General features: G+C 36.0%; 1 protein-coding gene across 5 annotated transcripts in view; it reads right to left on the bottom strand.

Moving 5' to 3' along the window:
• Khdrbs2 (KH RNA binding domain containing, signal transduction associated 2) overlaps positions 1 to 23,444 on the bottom strand; it is a 505,791-nt gene that overhangs the window by 63,699 nt on the left and 418,648 nt on the right. For all 5 annotated transcript variants that reach the window (XR_004117844.1, XR_004117845.1, XR_004117846.1 and 2 more), the window contains one exon: positions 9,274 to 9,356. Coding sequence is in view for 2 of the 5 variants with exons in the window: in XM_031367080.1 (XP_031222940.1) it covers positions 9,274 to 9,356 (83 nt within the window). In the remaining 3 variants the exon portion in view is untranslated. The remainder of the gene's footprint in view (positions 1 to 9,273; positions 9,357 to 23,444) is intronic.

The following is a 23,444-nucleotide window of genomic DNA, read 5'->3' as shown; positions in this document are numbered from 1 at the left end:
AAGTATTTAATGTCTTTCGACATATTACTAGCATCTAAATGTACTATACTGTTATTAAATAACTGATATACCAGACTATGTTTTCAAAACATGCCTACTAAAATGTTTTCCATCCTTGAGGCACGGAAGTTGTCAATCTACCAGTGATGGCTAATGTCTCTGCTGTTGTATCTGGATTGACCATAATCCTCATGTAATTCAGGGGACAAGGTACATCACAAAAGGCAATGTAGCTTCTGCTTGTGGTTTGAGATACCCATCGGGCACAATGAGCTGCCACACTGTGAGGAAACCTGGGTGACACAAAAGGCTTGTAACGAGCACTCTACACAATAGTTCCATTTCTTGTGCTGAAGAATCACTTAATCAGAGACAATCTGCAGGTAACTCCAATGTCCTATCACTGAGACTATTGGCCTCTGTGCCATCCGAGACACAGTGGGACTGAGGCAAGCTATGGCTGTACCTTGATGAAATTCCTAATGTACAAAATCTATATTTTTGTTTTTAATGTCACTACTTCTCAAGTGTTTTTTTTTTTTTTTTTAATGTAGAAACCATGGTTAAAAGCCCAGACTCCTTGGTCCTGTGAAGGCTTGAGAACCCAGTGTAGAGGAATTCGAGGGCGAGGTGGTGGGAGTGGGTGGGTGGGGTTACACCCTCATTGAAGCAGGGGGAGGGGTTAGAGGGTTTCAGGGGGGTGGAACTGGGAAAGGGGATAACATTTGAAATGAAATGTAAATAAAGAAAATATCCAATAAAAAAAATTCAAGATTCCATTGTTCAGAAGGGCCAAATAAAGACTAGAAACCTAGAACTCTTGGCCACCTTCATCGTCATAAGGACCACATAGTTGTAGCATTCAATGTCTGAATGAAGTGTGGTTCCAAGTTCCTTCACAGTGTTTGCTGCTCCTTATTTTATATTCTGACACTCATATATTCAGCGCCATTCCTGACTTCTTCCAAAGCCATTTCTCTACACATTAAACAGGTTTCTTTCTATTTGTTGATTATTTTATTTTTGGTATTGCCAAGCCTCCCCACCTACCACTTAAACAAGGTTTTCACCTCACCTGACCATCATGAGGCATCCTTTCCAATGCACTGGCTTTTTTAAGAGTTCATGCTGATTTCGTACTATTAATTTCTGGAGCTCTGGCTGTGTATGGTTTGCCCATCCACTCTCAAGTTTCCTGTTGAGGAGTGTCTCTAATTCTAAATTAACACAGTGAGATCTCTTTATCTCCATAGAAGAGTGAGCAGGTCTTAGTAAAACTAGGACACCTAGATTCTGTGGAAGACTGATCCTTTATGTGACTAAGAGCAACATAGTTTCTAACTCATCCTATTAAAGTGATGTGTTTTATCAAAAACACATAGTGACTGATTTGGAAAAATTAATTATTTCCTTTATATCTATGCTGTGTCTTTAAGGTCCATATCTAAAATAAGTATTCAAAGGCTAACAAGTTCATCAAGAAACTGAGTTTCCTTCAAACAATGTGAAATCTACATTTTATTCATGTGGAGATTTTTATATAGCATGAATATACAACTGACTTGTGCAATAGCTGTGAAAAAACATCTCAAATTCAATAATCCTGTAAATTTAATAGAATCATGGATGCTGGCAAAGCGAATTGAATTTTAAAGTGGAGGTGAACAGTTTTACAGTGAATGGTGGCACTTAAAAGAACAGGACAAGAAGTTATCTACCTAATATAGTAACAATAATGCTTATTAGAGTAATGTGGGTTTTACACTCATGTGTTTATTAGAAGGATTTCCGTAAATGCAGCTTCAAATGTGATGCTCACCTTATTCTCACAACCTGAAAAAATAACTAAGTAATTTGATTTTTCTCACCTTTAGAAGAATTTTTCAGTCAGAGTTTTTTGAAGCCTGAAAGTAAATCCCTATATTCTTATGACATGCATGTACCCTCTGTTATTTTAGGTGTGTATTGGAAATGTGTTGAAATTGTGATCCAGTTCAAAGTTCCAGGCAGTATTTATCAGTCTTTATGTCTAAGGTTATAGATGTAACACATAAAGGTTTGAATTTATTGCTGGAATTAACTACAACTGGAAATCAGTGCCTTTGTCACATGGTGCTGCGAGGGAGATAAACACTCCTGACATGAGCACAGAGCTGCTAGTTACTGCATTGGCTCTGACGAAACACCAATGGTAAGCAGACTGAGCAAGAACAATGGCGGCTCCCACTCTTAGTGCTATGAATACTGAGGTCCAAAGAACTTTTAAAAGTTGGTCTAGGAACATGATTGTCCATCCACTCTGCATTTTATGTGTTCACTGTACCTTTCAAAGAACAAATGAATGTTTTCAAAAATGCAAAAAAAGTGATTTAGAACCTCAATACATGACTGACTGTTTCCATTACAATTTCATGACATTGTTAGAACCTTCAAACAGCTGACATGGATCCTTTCAATTCCTAGTTATTGTAAGTATGCTACAAATTTTGGATGTCATGATAAGTCTCCTCCACTAGGCTTCTCAAAGCCTTCAATCCTTCTAGCATCTCCTGTTTCCTAAAGTGTCAAGACGGTGGGGACCATGGAGAGAGGGGGGGGGAAGTCAGTGATGTTTCAACATCTACTAGTTCTTTAACTCTTTCCACTAATTCTTTAACTAGTTCTTTCCTCTCTGAAGTGAAAGTGTCAATCATGTCTGGTGGCTTCACCTATGGGTTTCTCTATCTCCCTTTAATTTCCATTTGGGGCTGCATAACAATTCAGTCACAAGAATCTTGACCTTTCATATAATAAAGCTTGAACTCTTCCTTGTGGCCATCTGCCAGTGAACAATAATCCCCATACTACATATGCCTCCCTAGAAGTACCTTAACTGTCTCATCTATCCTGCAGAGCAGACATTGTATACGGTGACTGTTATAGGCAATGAATGGATCTTTTCCACTAAGAAATTATGAAATCTTAGTATTTCACACATAAATAAAAAAATTCAGACCTAATCTTTTAATTTTAATTTGTGGCAAGAGCATTTATATCTAAGCAAATGAAACTTATTTTCCCATGTTTATGACTTGCTTTAATATAGATTTTTTATATTGAGAAACGTTAGCAAAATATTCATGAAACTGATTTTTTTGGAAGGGTAATCTCTGAAAATCTTAATGTCTTAAGGGGTAGATAAAAATGTGGCAAATGGCATAAAAGATTGTTTGGTCCAATTAAAGGTGTTAAGCTTGGACTGTATCTGGTTTTAAACTAACGGCTTCTCAAAAGTGAGTCACCGTGGAAACAGCAGTTGCAGTTCTGTACTTTGGAGATTGCATAATAACTCTGAGATCTATTCTTTCACTTTTTCTACTAGACAGAGTTCAAGGGAAAAAGATGGTTGGAGATCCTTATACTTTTATCAAGCTCAGCAGTCATTAATGCCTTCAATTAAATTGTCTCCTGAGTATAGTTTGGTACAGAACTTTTTCTGATCCATTTGAAAGTTTCAGAATTCATGGTGCCTTATAAAACAAAGAGGGGCTAATTATGCTGTTCCATCATTTGAACTCCAGTGAACCTTTTTAGCTGCTACCTTGTAAACGCCCCTGGAATTTCTGCTGTGGGTAATACAATGGCTCTGGTAAGGTAGCACATGGCTTCTGCTTCACAGTTCTTACAACTCTATATTTATCTGCTGACTAGCCATCTAAAGGTCCCCCTTTTATTTCTGATAGACTATACATATCCTATTAAGATTCCAGAATTCAATGTTAGCATTTCTTCTGATTTCAACTTTAACAATAGAAATTTGATTTGTATTATCTACTAAAAATATTCAAATTGCTTATAAATGTTGGAGTCATGTTTTCACATATTTCTTTTTACTTTATTTCTTTCACTCCTTTATTTCAAGTCTTATACCATTTTTTCTAATTATAAATCAGTCTTTTTTTATAATGCATAAAATATATTCAATAGTGAAAGCATAAAAGCTATTGTGAAATTCCACTCCTTCCCTGTTGATTGGCTGCTCTGACTATATGGAAGGAATGGAATTTCCACTGAGTTTTACAGTCTTTAGGTCTGGTTAATTTCATGTCTTTTATTTGTAGGATTTTTATTTCAAAGAAAGTCTTACACTAAAAGTTCAATTAAGGAGTCATGTCTTAGAAAAAAATCTGAACTAATTCTTGAGGAAATGAACTTCCTTTCACACCTAATTATTAACACCTTTTTATTGCAAATGGCTCTTCAGAGAAATCATTAGCAGAAAATATTATATCACCACTTAAAAATTAAGTATTGTCCTTCCTATACTGTCATGTATCCATTTTTATTAGTTAATGCTTATTCAACCAGACTTTTGTGATGTTGGCACACATTTAGGGACCTCCCTCAGACCATACTGTCTGTCTATCACTGAGCTGCTACTTTTTGAACCGTTGTGAGGGAGCAAGGCCACGGAACACAGATTTAGGTTAACCCAAATTTCATGTTCCAACATGGAAGCCGTTTGGTGAAGTTTTGTAGTTTTAAAGAACAAAGTAAGTCATAAATCAAGTCAAGTTCAAAATGTACTGGGGATACACAAGAGAGGCAGTTATAGAAGGGTGTAAGGAGCCTTCCTATGAGCACATAATGCTATCTGATGACATTATTATCCAGCTGAATTGCTATTGCTAAGCATTCCTGTTTCTCATATTGGTGCTCTAATAGAAATAATGTAATGCTACTATTTAATCTGTTTATCTGTAGTGCATACTGAGATTATACTAACTAAAATCTCCATACTGTTTTATGAGATAATAGTATTTACACTGATGTATTTATTCAGATTTGTTTAAACGAAACTCTCTGTCTCTCCATTTCTATACCTCTATTTCTCATCTCTCCTCTTTCTATCTCTTACTATGTAGCTCTGATTGATTTAGAACTCATTATGTAGGCCAGAATGACTGTATTATATATGAATTCTCACACAAGATTTGGTATTAGTAATGGTTGAGCAATATTTGACAAAGCAGAAATTTATTATTACAAATTATAAGATTAGAATTATTAGTATTAATTTTAGTGCCTATTTACTTTAATTAGGGAAAGGACTTACATAGGCATAAACAATTCCAATTTAAGCCAGATGTTTAAGAAAAGGAAAACTCAATGCTAGATTCAGGTGACCACCCCTCAAACTGTTAAGAGTATCTTGCAGGTCCCTGAAACAATTCAGGCTATTTTATGGACTTTTTATTATGGTTTTGCACAATAACTGGGTGGTGTAACTATGTTGCTAAAGACACCACACATTTTGGTCATAAGGTATGAAGAAATAAAGATAATAACCAGGCATCTTCCTCCTTGCTCTCTAGTTTCCATAGCACTGGGAGGTGTTATTTATGCTGCAGTGGAGAAAAGTTAGCAGTAGTTGGACCCTGCTGTGTTCAATGTTAGCAGCAATAATAACCAGCAAGGCAGTATACTCATGATTCCAATAATGGCATGAATGTTAAGGGGGCAAACAATCACGTTCTGATTAGCTATAGGCCATCTGCATAGGAGGCAACACACAATTAATACTACTGTAAATCTGACCAAGGACCTATGGTTGAAGAACTCATAGACCACCCCCAGGAGTGAGCATTTACTATATTTTCTAGTAGGCAGATTACATTCCAGTGCATTGCCTAACTCTCCACCTATAAATATAAGGACATACATTGTGGAGTCACTGGATTATAAAAATATGTAAATAAAAAGAAGCTACAAATTTGGGAGAGGTTTTGGAGTAAGGGTGAATCTGGAATGACTTAGAGGAATGAGCAAGAAGTAAACATGATAAAAATGGATTGTATACATTTATGGAACTCTCAATTAATAAAAATAATATATTTAACAAATAAGTAGGCCAATGTAACAGAAGGACTAAGTAAGTATATATGTATGTATGTATACATATATGTATATATATGTATATATATGTGTGTGCATATCTATACACATATCTATCTATATATCTCTATATATAGATATAGCAGCATATCTTTAATACATCTAGTCACAACAAAGGTACAAGAAATATATAATACATTGAAGAAAGAACAGCATCTACAGAAATAATATTAGGAAAATTAGAGAATTTCATGGATAAGCATGAAATTAGATATGTATTTCCTAACCTGTTTAGGATGTGTTGGTTTGAGTAGGAATGCCCCATAGACTCATGTGTATCAATGCTTGGACCATAGAGCATAGCACAATTAGAGGTGTGTCCTTGTTGGAGTAGGTGTGTCTTTGTCAGAGGAAGTGTGTCACTGTTGAGGTAGGCTTTGAAGTCTCATGCTCAAGATAGGCCTTGTATGGCAGTCTCGTGCTGCCTGCAGACCAAGATGTAAAACTCTTAGCTCCTTCTCCAGTACCATGTCTGTCTGCTTTCTGCCATGATGATAAAGGACTAGACCTCTGAAACTGTAAGCCAGGCCCAATTAAATGTTCTTCTTCATAAGAGTTCCCATGGTAATCGTTTCTCTTCACAGCAATAGAATCACTAAGACAAAGGACATTGCTGTAAGACTTGAAACTAATGCTCCCAGAAGAAAGCAAAGATATTCATTGCATGATCCCAGCACAGGCAATAAGTTTTGGGGTACAACTCTAAACTTAATAGAACAAAAATAGTTCAATGCTGAACAAGAGTCTGTGAGATAAAAACACTATTACATAAGAATATGTTCCTAAGAGTGAAAGAGACAACCAACAGCTTAGAAGAGTATGTTTGCCACCTATTCCTTTGATGCAGATGAGACTGAGAGGTCAAAGTATAAATAATCCAAGAAAACTGTTCAAATGGTTTTTAATAAATACTTCTCAAAAAAGAGCATGAAACACAAATGATCCATAAAAATAAGAAAAATAATATTCTACAGTCTTAGCCATCAGGGAAATGGCAATTAGTATTATATAGGAAGTCCATTTTGCATCAGTAAAAATGAAAATTATCCAAGAAAACAAAAACAAAACAGAAAACAAAAAGAAAAACAAAACAACAAAAATAAAACCGATACATCCCAGCAAGGCTCTAGGGTAAAGGGCATCCATATGAATGGTGGGTAGGAATTGAAAGTATTACAGAAAACTGAGTACCGAATCCTCAGCATCGAAAAGCAGAGCCTCCGTGTATTTTTGCCATACCCTACCTGGGTCCATTTGCAAAGACAATAAAATCAATACGGGGAAGTGATACCTGCCTGCTCATGTCGACTGTGGGTAGGTTTATTTACAATCATTAAGTGATGACTTCTGCCTCTGTGCACATCTACAGAAAATGGGTGTACATGATAGCTTTATTTCGGCTTCACACAAGCTAAAGTCATTTGGAAGGAAAGAACCTCGACTGAAAAATACTTCCATAACACGGACTAGCAAGCCATTTTATTAAATTGGTGATTGATGGGAGAGGGCCCAGTCCGTTGTGGGTGAGTCCACCTCTGGGCCAGTGGTCCTGGGTTTTGGAACATAGCAGGTTGAGCAAGCCAGGGAGAGCAAGCCAGTAAGGAGAGTACCTTCTCCACTCCATGGCCTCTGCATCAGCTCCTGCCTCCAAGTTCTAGCCTTACTTGAGTTCCTGTCCTGGCTTCTGTCAGTAATGGCCTGTGATACAGAAGTGTAAGCCACATAAACCCCTTCTTTGCAAAATTGCTATGGATTATGGTGTTTCATCATATGAATAGTAATCCTACCTAGGACAATGGGTAAAAAAAAAAATCTATGTGTGTACATATACATCAGAGTCTTTTTTTACTACATACAAAGGATGAAATCCTGCCACATGCATGAAAATGAATTAAAATGGAGATTATCATATCAAGTGCAATAAGACAGAGTCAGAGACAAATTTTACTTATTTTCTGGTACATGTAGAAACTGAAATAACAACAAAAGACCTTGAAAGTGAAAGAAGGTCCTTTGGGGCCTTGGAAATGGACCGGAAAGAGAGGAAGCAAGGGGAAAGAGGCAGAAGGTACAGCCATAACGACATGAGAAAGACATTAGTGGGAATGTCACAGAGAATCTCATTAATGATAAATACATGTTAATATTCATGAAAAGAAAGGCAAACTTCAGTATCAACTATCTTGGCCTTCTCAGAGCTCCTAGAGACTAATCCACCAACCAAAGAGCATACATGGGCTGGTTTGTGGCCCTTAGCACATATGTAGCAGAAGACATCCTTGTCTGGTCTCAGTAAGGGAGGATGTGCCTAATCCTGTAGAGACTTGATGTTCCTGGGAAGGGGTTGCTGGTGGGGTGGTAGGTGGGAGTTGGTGTGTGAGGAGGCTTGGTGGCTGGATCATGAGGGAGATGGGTGAGTGGGGGAGCACCGTTTCAGAGGCAAAGGGGAATGAGGATGGGTGAAGAACTCTGGGAGGGGGAACCTGGAAGGTGGAAACATTTGGAATGTAAATAAATAAAATGACTTAATAAAATGTTTAAAAAAGAAAAAGGGCTGTCGTTTCTTTATATGACATTGTAGGAATGGCAAGTGTACAGCAATAAAACCAAATTGTGGATTCCATAGTGTGTCAAGGAAAAGGTGCAAGTGGATGATAACAAGTATCATTGCAAAGAGAAACTTTGGGGCTTCTGGAATTCTCTACATATATGTTATTTATGGAGCTTGTTACACTATAGCTGACATTTGTGAGCCTCCCACAAGGGGGGTGCTAAATGGGTAAATATTGTCAGTTATAAGCAATATCTCACTAAATCTGACTTCCAAACAGTGCAAATTTATCAACATTACTAATTCTATGTCAATGTGAAAAGGTATTCAACAATTTACGGATATTGATGAGAAAGAAGATGAATAACTTTTATTTCAGGAGATATTTTTTCAATTGTTTATTTTCAGCTTATCAATAACATTTCCTTGTGATTTGCTTTATAAATAAGAATTACAGGCTTGTAAAAAGTGGCACATTGAGCAAGATGCCTGCTTTTTTAATTAAATTACAAGCTCATTAAAATAGTTTCTATACACAGTGGGGCTTAGTTTAGTATGACTCTCCAATGAGTTCACTGGTACTATAATCACCCTTACTCAGGTTACACACTATTGTTTCCTTGCTTGCAGTTATAGAGTTACTATATTTTATCTCTTATGGTTTAAGTAAGCAATTTGATAATTTAGGAAGGGAATGGAGATTAAATCCACTGCTTGATTTAATGTAACTACAATTCACATGCATACAGATAACACCTGGAAATATGATTCACTAGTAAATGCCTTACCTTTGTGTCGGGGTCACATAGCTATTATCATAAGCCTCATAGGTCTGGTCATCATATTCACCCCCATAGCCATCATCATACCCCTGAAATATAAAGAAATATAATATTTTTCAACTAATCAGTTTGCCTTAATTTATTTATATTTTCTAAGATTTTTTTTTGTCCCATAAGCTTAGGTTAATTTTTATGCCTGATTATATTTGAATACATTTACAGTTTCCATATAATCATAAAAAATGTTTTCTCTTTCCTTTTTTTGTGGCTTTATGTGCCTTTTTTAAAAATAGAATGGAAGAATATGAGGTTGGGTGGGTAAGGAGGGGGTGGATCTGGAAGGAGTTGGAAAAGGAGAAAGAAGATGAGGAAATCATTTGCATATACATGTAATATATATATATAACTTATAAAATATGAAGTATATAAAAAAGACTTAGTACTTGTTAAATAAACTCCCAGTCTATCAATGACACAGAAACAGCTATTGCAAGATGCACTTACAATTTTGATATATAATAAAGATCAGTTAAGAAATTAAATCTAATCCTTCCTTGTCAGAATGGCATGTGTAAGAGCTACAAAGGGATAGCTCTTCTGACAGAGGACTCTATGTTCAGGTCCCAGCATGCACACTGGGTGTAACACCAGTCCCAGGTGCTCTGTCATCTTATTCTGGCCTCAGTGGTACCTGTACTCTTGTGTACATAATAGATACCTCCATACTCAGAGACACAGATAACACACATAGACAAAATTACAAATGAATAATTACAACAAAAATAAACTATAGGTATCTAGGAACACTAGCCTAATAGCGGAGTAAGTACTGATGGCCATCTTACTCAAAGTATTGTATTTTCCTAATAACCACCATTACTATTAAGACAGAAAACTTTGAGTATAGGATCCTTAAATTGTGATCAGGTTTCAGGTTTGGAAAGTGGAGTCGTTATTGAAAAGGTAAATAAATGAATAAATGAATTAGAGAGAGAAAGGAGAGTGTGATTGAAGAACTCTTAGTTTGTTATAAACTTTATCGTTTTTAAACCTCATAAGCAATGTGGTGTGCCAAGTTTGATGAAATCACACTGACAAAATGCCCGGATATTTGTCATGCTGGAGCATGCAAGCAAGCTAGCAATTACATGGTGCAGCTATCAATCACTCTGCAAGGGAGAGATTCAGTTTTATGTCTCTTTGTGGTCATCGACTTTAAACCCTATCCATTCACCCCACTACTCCCCAGGTCTGCCTCCAGACCTTTGCTGTAGCAATTTTCTCCCTGGAATATTCTTGTACCCTACCCTATCAGTTTATACCTTCACTTTCCTCTGGGGACTTACAAATCTCTTACATCTTGTACCAGAAACTAAAAATGAAAATTGCAAGTTGTAAAACTTTTCACACTTAGATTTTTTTAAAAATTTTATTAATTAGAACACTAGTATTTTATCACTGGAGGATTTATTTTAATGTTTGAAAATCTATGTTTCCTTATTTCTATTGTTTTTCTTTATTTGATGCTATTATTTATACATCACATATTCTGAGACTCAATTCTGTGTTATTGTTTTGTTAATTTTTCTGCCCTCATATTTTTCGTGTGAAATATGAAAGACTCCTCCAATATAATTTTTAATTATTCTACTTTAGATATCTTTGATTTTTAAGCAAAATATTTCAAAGTTATCTTCAGAGTAGTACTCATGAAATAATGTATGCAATTAAGATCACTTATGGTAAAATAAAGGATTTACACCTGGATTATTTCAAAAGCGCTAATGGCTTTGTGTCAACAAGGTAGGAATTATTTCTCTGGTTATTTTTCCAGTGGGCGATGCTCTTTCAGCCCTTCCTGATATTATTCATTGCACTCTGGTTCATATAGATGTGCAACTAGGTAGGTCTGAAGGTGGGCTAGTTTTCCTAATTTCTTTGTGTAGTCCTCACTGGCTCAAACTCATAGGGATGCCCAATGCTTCCTGCTTCCTGATCCACCTTGCCTGGCTCCTAAGACCTCTTTACCATAGTTAGCTTAAAACAGGTTCAACTTTTCTGAATTTCACGTTCTTGTTGAAATATTTTCACAGTAGTTTCTACTGTGAGGATACATGAGAGAATCTCTTTCTCCAATTCCATCTCCTCTCTAATCTATCTTTTGTTTAGGGATAGAAGTTGCGATATTTAAATTGTGCAAAAATGATACACTGATAACAGATAAGAGAAACTCACCTATCCCTTAGCTACTGATTTGCAAATTGCTGTCAACTTGCCTGTTTGTATTATATGTTTTATACATTATATGGTATTACATATTATATACACACATTTTTAAATCATTTATAACTCAATTCTTGAAACATAAATAAACTATACTATCAATAATAATCATAATCTAATAATGGTCTTACCTGATTTTGTGAGAAAAGACATAGTTTATTGCTTTTAAGTAATAAACTTTATTTAGAAAAAAATAGCTAAAAATGTAGAGATACATATTTTAGTGTTTTAAAGATTATTCAAGATTATTCATTTTTGAATACATCACTTCAAAAATTCTTGAAGTTATTATATTGTTAATTTAGGTCAGTGTGGTAGCTTGAATGAGAATGTCCCCCTGCCCTCCACAACCAGGCTCATAGATTTGAATGCCTAGTCACCAGTAAGTGACACCATTTGAAATGTTTAGGAAGTGAGCCCTTTCAAAAAAGTGTACCACTGGTGGTGGGGTTTGAGGTTTCAAAAGCCCAAGGTAGGCTCAGTACCTCTCTCATACTGCTGCTTGTGGATCCAGATGTGGAACTCTGAGCTATTTTCTCCAGCACCATGTTTGTCTGCCTGCTGTCATGCAACTGGCTGTAAGAATCCTGGACAAAACTTCTGAAATTATAAGCCAGCTCTAATTAAATGCTTTTCTTTATAAGTGTTGCCTTGGTCATAGTATGTCTCTTCACAACAAAGGAATACTAAGATAGCCAGGGAAACATATTCCTTTGTATGCTAACAAAAAGTTAAGAATGAAACAACAGAAATACATTTGGGGAAATCATTTTCAAATCAAAATCTGTAAGTTCTAATTTAATGTTTTCTGTTTCTAGTACTACATATTGATGTGGAGAATTTCTTTTGGGTTTATATGATAAAGATTTTATTTTCTTCTCCATTTTGAATGCTTTTCCAATTGTTGGTGTCTTTTTCTCTTTGTTCTTATTAGGTTTTAGTTAGCTTGTATTAGCTTGTCTGTGTTACTGACATCTAGTATCTTAATTCTACAGACGCCTTCAATATACACTGCTCAGAGGCAGCCTCCCATATCCACCTTCCCCAACCCTGTCTATTTAATGTGAGTCACGAGCACACATCTAGGTGGAGTGTCTTACTTTAATATATGAGATTATGTGCAGCACTTGTTTCTCTGTCCTGGCTTAAGTTAATATCTTCTAATTACACCTACTTTACTGCTAATTATAAGGTGGCATTCTTATGAATAGTTGCTAAATGCTAGCACGCCATACACAGGGCTCTAACTTTTCATCATGGTTTGCTCCTGCAGATTTCTCTTCCATTATGTTGATTACATAAATAGTTATTTTAATCTAGATTCTAACATTCTTTAAGATTAAGACCTCTTAGCTAGACAGTGGTGGTGCATGCCTTTAATCCCAGCACTTGGGAGGCAGAGGCAGGAGGATTTCTGAGTTCAAGGCCAGCCTGGTCTACAGAGTGAGTTCCAGGACAGGAATACCTGTCTCGAACCCCCTCGCCCTCCCAAAAAGATTAAGACCTCTTAATAAAGTTGGTGTTTTAGATTACTACTGTAATGTATCTTTTCATCCTATGTGATCCTTCTTATTTTATTTTTACTTGATGTGGAATTCTTCATATTCATTATTCATATGGAACATTTCACTTTAGTTATATATATGTGTTATGAATGGGGTGTGGAGAGGACCCTCATATTGCATCTACAGTTTAAGCAGCTATTATCAACACAGGACTCATCTTTCCTATTTGGTGAACAACAGTTCCTAGGCCAGTTGGATCTTCTGTAAGCTGTCATAGATAGAGCAACCTTGAACACTATCCATTGAGTATAACACAGTGGACAACTTGAAGACTGATTTGACCTACAGAAGGCCTCAAAAGATTTGAATATCTCATATCTATGTTTGTGACTCTCCAGAAAGTTTTACAGAAACCACATGGCTGCCTTCTATTTTCCTTCTCATGGCAGATCACTATACTCTAGCTTTGAGCAGAAAGCAGGGGTTGAGAAGAATTCTGACATTTTTATCTTGAATTATAATTGTATCTTGTAGAAGCAGCTAGATGATCCAAGGGTCAGTGCAGATTTCTGTTTTTATGGCCCTGATATCCTTCCCTGTTTCTTCTGTCTCTATCTGCTGATTCTTCAAAGCCATTATATAGAGGAAATATATATTTTCTTTTTTTGCAATCACAAAGAACATGGTGACCTCTGAGTGATTATAACCTGTTATTTGCTCTGGTACCTACAGTGTCTATACATATAAAATTTCATTTTCCTATATTTTTCAGGTTTTAGAATTTTGACTCCTTTAACAAAAAAGGAGTATACTACAGTTAATGACTGGTTTAGGCCTGTGATATTCAGCATAGTATATTCCATAGAGTACTCATCTTATTAACCTATATTGGTAATATAGCACAAAGAACATTCTTTTACACTGTGGATACATCTTGGCTCAAATCAATCAAAACCCAAAGAGAAATACTTCAGGTGGTCTGACCAAGCAGTATCATCTCCCTTCTTCAAGAATAATGTTACAACATGGTCTAGGGAGAGTACAGCATTTTATTTTCTTCTGTAAATTTTTACTTGTGTAAAAATCTTACACAGCAAATTCTCAGAATAGAGAGATGGCTTCTCTTCTAAGCCACAATTTTATAAAGTGCAAGGTTCAATTCTTCTTTGTAATTAGTTACTAATGAAGAAAAAATAAATGTTGGCACATACACATTATTTTTGTTTCCTAATACTTGGCCTATTTTAAAAGCAACTTTTAGTATAAAGTTTTTAGAAGGATATATATTCATTAATGTGTTTGTATATATGTAGATGTTTAAAATAAACAGTTCTGCAAAGCAGAAAATGGCACTAATTAGTCCACAGCCGCAGAAAACAACACACTTGCTGATATTCCATTCTAAGCATTCAAAACACAGTCTTAAATTATTCATAGGTCAATTCTCCCTCCATAAACCTGGCTTTCTAAAGAAGATGGAAGAAAATAAGGATGTTCTAGAAATTGGGCAGGGAGATGTGATAGCACAGCCTGAGGGGCAACCACTTTAGTTTTATCCTGGCTTCCTGTGGGAGTTACTAACTAAATTGCCAAACCAGGTGTGGAAGTAACACCATGGTTTTCTCTATCCTGTAGATTATTTCTTATGCTGGTAAAATGGTAGCAATTACCATATTATCTCATTGCAGTAATTTAACCACATGGAAGCTGTAAAACACACCATATACAATACAAAATTGGTCAAGAGCAATTTACTGTCATGGTCATAGTAGCAGGATTTGAAGAACATTTTGAATAATATAGAGGTCATGTGAAATACTTGCAGGCAGGCAGAGACAGAAGTTATATAGAGAACCAGAAAAAAAAATCTGATTTGTGTAGAGATTGTACCAGATTTATCCCTCTGCCATTGTTTACTTGGAAATTTGGATCAGGAACTAAGAATCTAGCTTAGTTTAGTTTGTGTATTACTCATTCCATCGACCTTTGTTGAGTATATTTTGAAGTTGTTGCATACTAGGGACTCCTCTAAGAACTATCCTGTAGGAGACATAGGGTTTTCAAATAAAAAAAATGCTACAGGAAGTGCATTGGTGTAGGACCACTCATTGGACATAGAAACTTCAACCCTATGGAGTCACTGAAGAAGACAGGCTTCCTCCAACCAGGCATCAGCCAGTGAAAGCTTTCCAACTGGGATGGGACATTCCTAGTGCCAGCCATCAGTGTTGGAATGTTGGCCAGCTTTATCTGCAGCTTGGAAGACATGTGATGGAGGGAATATTTGAGAGGACTTAGTGGAAGGGCTGGGATTGGATTTGCTCAAAACCCATGGCATAGATGCATGGAATTGTCAGCAAACAAAAAGGGAAAATCAGGAGAATCATATGTGAAGACATGATGTAAAGGCATAGAGATACACAAAGGTAGCAAATTAATTCAGCTGATCATTTTCAAGAAAGAACTACTGTATGGTTTTCTCAGCCTGTAGGGCACATGCAGACAATAAAGTCCAGTGTGAAAGGGCACACGCTGCGAAGCCAAGAAGGGTTATAGCAGTTGGCCAGTTAATATGTTCTACACTGGTAGTCAGCATGCACCAATTACAGTCATTGGGTAGAATAGTGGCTTGCTTCATTTTCTACAGTTCCCTTGAAGGAAAACACCATTTTATCTAACCTATGAGTATCTTATGTCTAACAATCCACTTTATTTTAGATGCTGAAAATAGCACTGAAGATTTCAAAGTCTTTAAGTGGTGTTTCCAAAAATATACAGAGTACACCTGATGTCTCAGTGAGAGAAAGATATCCGTAATAAACACTTACCTTCTTCTGTTCATAGATGCATGATCTATCTGTGAGTGATTTCAGTTTCTAAAATATATCTTCTCTTTAAGATTTCTTCATATTTGTGTTCCTATCTATTGTTTGCTTTCCTATTCTTTCAATCAAATATAAAAGGCCTTACAACATCCTTACAAAGCCCAGTCTTGGCTGTTTTCTGGCTTCTTCCTAACACTTACACCACTTGTGTTTGGTACAATACAAGGTGTAGGTCTACATTGAAAATGAAAGTACATAACTTTCAATTTCCTATAAGTTATAGATAATGCACATCTCAGAGTATTGTGAAGAACAGTGTGGGAAACAAATGCATATTCCTTTGACTACACTGCTATGCTACACCCGATTACTATTTTTATCAGCTTCAGATAATGTGATGAATAGGGCCTGGAGTGATGGCCCAGCGGTTATGAGCATGTACTGCTCATAACCTGGTTTAGTTTATAGTACCCACGTGGCAGCTAAGAACCATCTGTAAACTAAGGTGCAGAAGATCTGATGTTCTCTTCTGGCCTTCATGAGCACTGGACACATAATTTGGCACATATACATACACTTAGGCACATATATATATACATATATATATATATATACACACACACACACTAAAATGAACTAAATTTTTATTTAAAATAAAAAAAATGTAATGAATCTTCTTTTACTTGTCTACTAGTTTTTCTTATTAATTCATTTTGACTTATATATTCATTCTTAAACTATAACTTCTATACCAACATTGGTTGTCAAATCTAAATAATATTGGCTTTACATGTAAGCTTCAAATTACCAAAATAGCAAAATCTATTGAAATAGCTATTATTTAGACTTTTGTTATACAGAACACCAAGAAATAAAACCTTATTCAGTTGTATTGTCATGGGACCTCTACAGAGACATTGTGTGTATATCAATATTTTCATAAATATATTGTAAAAGTTGTTTGATACAAAGAATATAACTTACAAGTAAACCACGGAATGTGTATTCATAATAACTTCATTGCAACTTGCTAATTCTTGTAAAAATCCACTGTAAGCTTTATAATTCTATTTTTACATTAGCATAGTAATAGGTCACACCATAGGCAAATTCTTGACTAACATATAACTCTAGAAGGAGGCAACCAGATGGTTGATAACCCTTTGTGACTATGACAGATGTTAAATGACATTTTCACTTATATCAACCAATCATATGGAAGTGAAGTTTCCAATACTTCTGTGATCAAGCCACACACTTGTTACTGAAAGGTACAACATTGCTCTGACCTATAGAATGGTCCTCACAGTCAGCCCTGTTCACCCATGGTGAAAATACATGTATCATGGTTGCTTTCATGTGACTAGGATGATTGGAAATTAATATATGATCACAGAAATGATAGCACAACTCTGTTAATCATTTCAATAAAGCAGAGGCAATACTAGAGCATTTAAATTGTGATGAAATCAATGGAATCAATGGGTTTGTGTACACTAAACTTACTGTTAATGCAACTTAAAGGATGTTTGGGAGCCAATACAAACTTTCTGAAAAATTCAAAGGAGTCTTGTAATCCATTGTAAAACTATTGTATCTCAAAATGTCTAGTGGCTTCCTAGATGAGATCAGGAAATGTCTAAACTTTTAAAATAGACTTTTAAAGTTCTCCAATAGCAGCCATGGCATGTACGATAGGAATGCACTGGAGGAGTGTCTTATTCTGCCTAGGACTTGCAAAGAGAATTTCATGGAAAGTCTTGTATGAAATATGTATTTGAGGGCCCCTGGGAATAGTTTGGGTGGATAAACAGGCAAGGTTAAAAAAAGCATTCCATTCCAAGGTACAACAGAGGATACATGTACAGTTGAGGAGCCACTATGAAAATCAAGATTTGAGTTCACAACTTCTAGTAACAATATCTAACCAAAGTTCTACATGTTTTTTTTTTATTTAATTGTGTTTTAAATGTAATTTGTATATTTCTGCTGAAATCTTGAAATTTGAGAAAGCTTTATATGATGAAATTTTCTTTAAAAAGATAATATATTTTTCTTGGAAGAGAGACTATCAGCAGAGAATCTCAATCCATTTCTGAGTCGGTGTTTGTTTTTAAGCATGGGGATTTGAAATTGAGAAAGTATGTACAGATAGTTAGTGCCTGTCAGATATCAATACACAGGTAGTAGTTGAAATAACCATGGCTATGGAGAAACAAGGTACAATGCAAGAAAAACCTTCAGTGGAGACACCCAGAATCATATTGTAGAGCAGAAGATCTCACTATCATCATCATCATCATCATCATCATCATCATCATCATCATCATCATCATCATCATCATCATCATCATCATCATCGGATAATTTATTTATTTACATTTCAAATGTTATCCCCTTTTCTGGTTCCCTTTCCCAGAAACCCCCTATCCTACCCCTCTCTACCTGATTCTATGAAGGTATTTCCCCATCCACCCACTCCTGCCTTCCTGCCCTCACATTTCCCTACATTGGAGCATTGAACCTTCACAGGAACAAAGGCCTCTCCCAACAAGGCCATCCTCTGCTACATATGTGACTGGAGCCATGGGTCCCTCCATGTGTACTCTTTGGTTGATGGTTTAGTTCCTGGGTGCTGTGGGGGTTCTGGTTGGTTGACATTGTTGTTCTTTCTATGGGGTTGCAAACACCTTCAGCTCCTTCAGTCCTTTCTCTAAATTCTCAATTGGGGATCCCGTGCTCAGTTCAGTGATTGGCTGTGAGCATCTGCCTCTGTATTTGTAGGGCTCTGGCAGAGCCTCTCAGGAGACAGCTATATCAGGATCCTGCCAGCAAGCACTTCTTGGCATCCACAATAGTGTCTGGATATACTCAGGGCCAAAAGACAGCCCAAGAAGGTCACTTTTGCTATACCCCAATGCTTTGAGTGTAGTGGGTCCAATATTTATGATCTGGAGACCTAACGATGCCTTTTCAAAGAAGAACAAGTATAAGATTGATTGTGCAAGAGAAATGAAAGCTTAGTATTGGGGATTCAGGAAATTCTAAGTGAATCCCTATTGCTGAAAGGAGCATAGATATGTCAATCACCTAAAGATCTGAGATACTCTAGAAAGGCAAGATCTTCCTCTGAGCAGGTGAATGGTTACTGCATCTGCAGAATGCATCAAGCACTCTTTTTTTCTCTAGGATTATTGTAGTTTGAGTGTGTTACAATAGATGCACCCTTCCATGAGGAGTTTGTCCCCTCTGTTGACTGCACACAATAAATATGTTTGGTGACTGTATATGGGATGGATCCCTAGGTGGGACAGTCCCTGGATGGCTTTTCCTTCAGTTTCTGCCCCACACTTCACCTCTTCCTCCTATGAATATTTTGTTCCCCCTTCTAAGAAGGACTGAAGCATCTTTATTTTGGCCCTTCTTCTTATCTGACCACCATGGACTAAGACTGGGCTTCAACAACTAAAAACAAACAACAGAAAGTCCACATACACATGGAAGCTGAAAAATGCTCTACTCAATGATAACTTGGTCAATGAAGAAATAAAGAAAGAAATGAAGGACTTTTTAGAATTTAATGAAAAAGAAGGCACAACATACCATAAGCAATGTTAAGAGGAAAATTCAGAGCCCTAAGTGTCTCCAAAAAGAAAGCAGAGGGAGCATACACTAGCAGCTTGACAGTACTCCTGAAAGCTCTAGAATAAAAAGAAGCAAATACACCAAGGAGGAGTAGATGGCAGGAAATAATCAAACTTAGGGCTGAAATCAACCAAGTAGAAATAAAAAGAACTATACAAAGAATCAACAAAACCAGGAGCTGGTTCTTTGAGAAAATCAACAAGATAGATAAACCCTTAGCCAGATTAACCAGAGGGCACAGAGACAGTATCTAAATTAACAAAATTAGAAATGAAAGGGGAGACATAACAATAGAAACAGAGAAAATCCAAAAAACTATCAGATCCTACTACAAAAGCCTATATTAAAAAAAAACCTGGAAAACATGGATGAAATGGACAATTTTCTAGACAGATACCAGGTACCAAAGTTAAATCAAGATCAGGTAAATCATCTAAACACTCACATAATCCCTAAAGAAATAGTAGCAATCATTAAAATCTCCTCCCTAAAATAAGCCCAGGAACAGATGGGTTTAGTGCAGAATTCTATCAGACTTTTAAAGAAGACTTAATACCAATTCCTCTCAAACTATTCCACAAAATAGAAACAAAAGGAACACAATCCAATTCATTCTATGAAGCCACAATTACACTTATACCTAAACCACACAAAGACCCAACAAAGAGAGAGAACTTCAGACCAATTTCCCTTATGAATATCGATGTAAAAATACTCAGTAAAATTCTCACAAACCAAATCTAAGAACACATCAACACAATCATCCATCATGATCAAGTAGGCTTTATCCCAGGGAAGCAGGAATGGTTTAATATACAGAAATTCATCAATGTAATCCACTATTTAAACAGACTCAAAGGAAAAAAAAAAACCCACATGATCATCTCATTAGATGCTGAGAAAGCTTTGACAAAATTCAACACCCCTTTAGAGTAAAAGTCTTGGAAAGATCAATACCTCACTTTTTAATGACCTACCATGTTCAGTATAGTGTTTTGGTTAATTTGGTTCATTTTAACATAGATCACAGAGAATATCTTGCTGCATTCTTATGCCTTTTACTGTCTCATAGTCAAAAACTTTTAAAGACACAGAAACATAAACAGTATATTAAATATCCTTTAGGGCTGGGAAATTAGTTTAGGGGTAGAGTGATCGTTTAGCATAAGCAAGGAACTGGTTGTTTTCAGCAGTGAAAATAAAATCAATAGCCACTAGAAATAGAGTATTTTTTCCTTTTCAAAATTACTGTTTGTGTGTGAGAGGCAGATAGAAAGACTGTGAGAAGGATAGAGATAGATGGATAGATAGATAGATAGATAGATAGATAGATAGATAGATAGATAGATAGATAGAACATCTAGTCTTCCATGAATGTCAGAGGACTATTCTTTGTAGTCAACTAAATAGACCACCCAGAGCTCCCAAGGACTTAACCACCAACCAAAGAATATACATGGAGGGATCCATGATTCCAGATACATAGGTAGCAGAGGATGGTCTTATCTGCATCAATAGGAGGCCTTTGGTTCTCTGGAGGCTTTATGCCCCAGCATAAGGAGATGTTAGAGTGGTGAGGTGGGGGTGCGTGAGTGGGTGGAGGAGCACACCCATAGAGGCAAAGTGGAGCTGGGAGAAATGGGATGGGATGGGAGTTTGTGGCAGGGAAACCAGTGAAGGAGGATATCATTTGAAATGTAAACAAACAAAATGATTAAAAAAAATACCTTAAAAATAAGAAAAAGAAAAGAAAAGGCTTGACAGCTCTATGACAAAGAAATGACCAATGTCTGAAAGAACAAATAATCACACAAGATTGAATATTATGCACAATTCACTTTATTATATACTCACATAGGACTTGGGGTTCAGATCCGTGTAAAGTGCCTAGTTGATATGAAGCCATGGGTTTAGCCACACAAACCATAAAAATGACATATCTGTATATAAATGTTTGCAATTTAGGTGCCAATTAAAAATAAGTAAAAAGGGGAAAAGCAATTCTCATAGAAAACAACTGAAAAACTACTCTTGCTATGGATTTTGGGAAATAATCATCCCAAAATTGGTCACTGACAGTACAACAAAACTTTGTGTACTGAATCTTCCAGTTTCACGAGTTGAATTAGACCACAGGAAACAGCAAATGTTGAAGGTGCAGTGTTCATATGTTGGTAATTTCCTGAAGTACAATGTGACATTAATAATAAAATATGCAGATCTGAATTTTGTAATCTAAAGGAAACTGAAACATGTCTTGAAATACTAGGTACTTGTTTGTATATTATAATGACTTGACTAAAAAAATTTACACTTTTAGATTTGTTTGTTTTCATTTTATGAATGTTGCGTATATGAATGTGGATCATGTGAATGCAGATATCTGTTGAAGACAGAAGAGGATGTTAGAATATCTAAAGATGGAGTTTACATGTGGTCTTGGGCTGTCTGATGTAGGTGATGGGAACTGAACCCAGGTCCTATGCCAGAACAGTGTGTGCTTTTAACTGCTGAGCCATCCTTCCAGGTCCCACAATTGGAAGGTTAATTCATATGCAATATCATATTGACTTTTCTATCTACTTACAATTTCATTTACATTTTAAATTAGGAAAAATATGTGATAGATTTAGCATTTGGTCATCATCCTCATTTTGGGTTTTACATTATGGAAAAAGTCAATGGATATTAAAAGAGAACAAGTAAATAAAATATTCTGTGGCTTCAAAAGCAAGCAGGAGAAAAAGAAAAATAAACTCAAACAATAATAACAAAAACCATAAAACATTCTAGAATTAGGTAATTTAATTATGAGGGTCAGAGTCACAAATCTGTCACCAAACATTAAGAAGCTTGGCACTGAGGCAGTTTGCCAATGTTGACCTTTAATATTGTTGAATGTAATTAGCCAGTCAAATGAGAAACTTGACATTTATTACTTAAGTGTGGTTAATTCTTAAACGCATGTTCTCTTCTTAGCTTAATGATGTAAACAATAAAAAATGCACAGACTGTCTCTTTTGTGCACGACCCCCTTCTTACTATATTTGCTCATGCAATAGCTGAAATTGTAAGACACACATAAAATTTTATAAAAGAAACAACATAGAATTCCAATACTTTACAGTCACCACTTCCTTAGTACATAAGCAATCAATGTTTATGACCAGGATACCTTGACGGTGGGTTCACACATTTAAACATTCCCATTTTTAAGTCTTATACATCCCTAGATATGTTCATCATACACTATATTCTTGATATTACACTGATGGGTTTCAATAATATAGATGTAATTCTTATGGCACCTTCAAATTATTTTTACATCAAAAAGAATAAGTTCCAGTTAGGACAATGGGTAGCAATGTCTGGATACCCCTCTGATGTGTAGCTTTTATTGCTAACCAAACAAGTGGGTTTTCTTACCTTAGGAAGTCACTATATACTGATAAGCACTCCAAAACCTAGGACACATGCGCTAAGCATGGAATGCAATGACTCCCAACACTCTAGCTCTTAGGAGATAATACTTTGTGGAGTTTTTCTAGGAATTCAGTGAATGGGGCACCAAATGAAGAATTCTAGGATATCACTGCCCCTATGTAGAGTAAAGCTATGGGATGATATTACTGAATGTCTGTATGCTTAATATGTTACTGCAAGGTAAATGTTTCTGATATGGAAACTAAAATCCCTAAAGCAACGTGAACACTCTGACAGCCTAGCATACAGGACCCAATGATCGATGTTAACACACTAGTCTCTTAGTAGGCTAATACTTATTCCAAAATCCACCAGATAAGATAAAATAACAAACCTCATGAGGGACATATGGATCTATATGTCCTGTTTGTGTATGTGTGTGTGTGTGTATGCATACATGTATGGAAATTATATATATATGTATGTGTATATATAT

The sequence above is a fragment of the Mastomys coucha genome, unplaced genomic scaffold, assembly GCF_008632895.1.
Source record: "Mastomys coucha isolate ucsf_1 unplaced genomic scaffold, UCSF_Mcou_1 pScaffold14, whole genome shotgun sequence".
NCBI classification, from domain to species: domain Eukaryota; kingdom Metazoa; phylum Chordata; class Mammalia; order Rodentia; family Muridae; genus Mastomys; species Mastomys coucha.
This window is presented reverse-complemented; position numbering and strand designations above follow the sequence as displayed.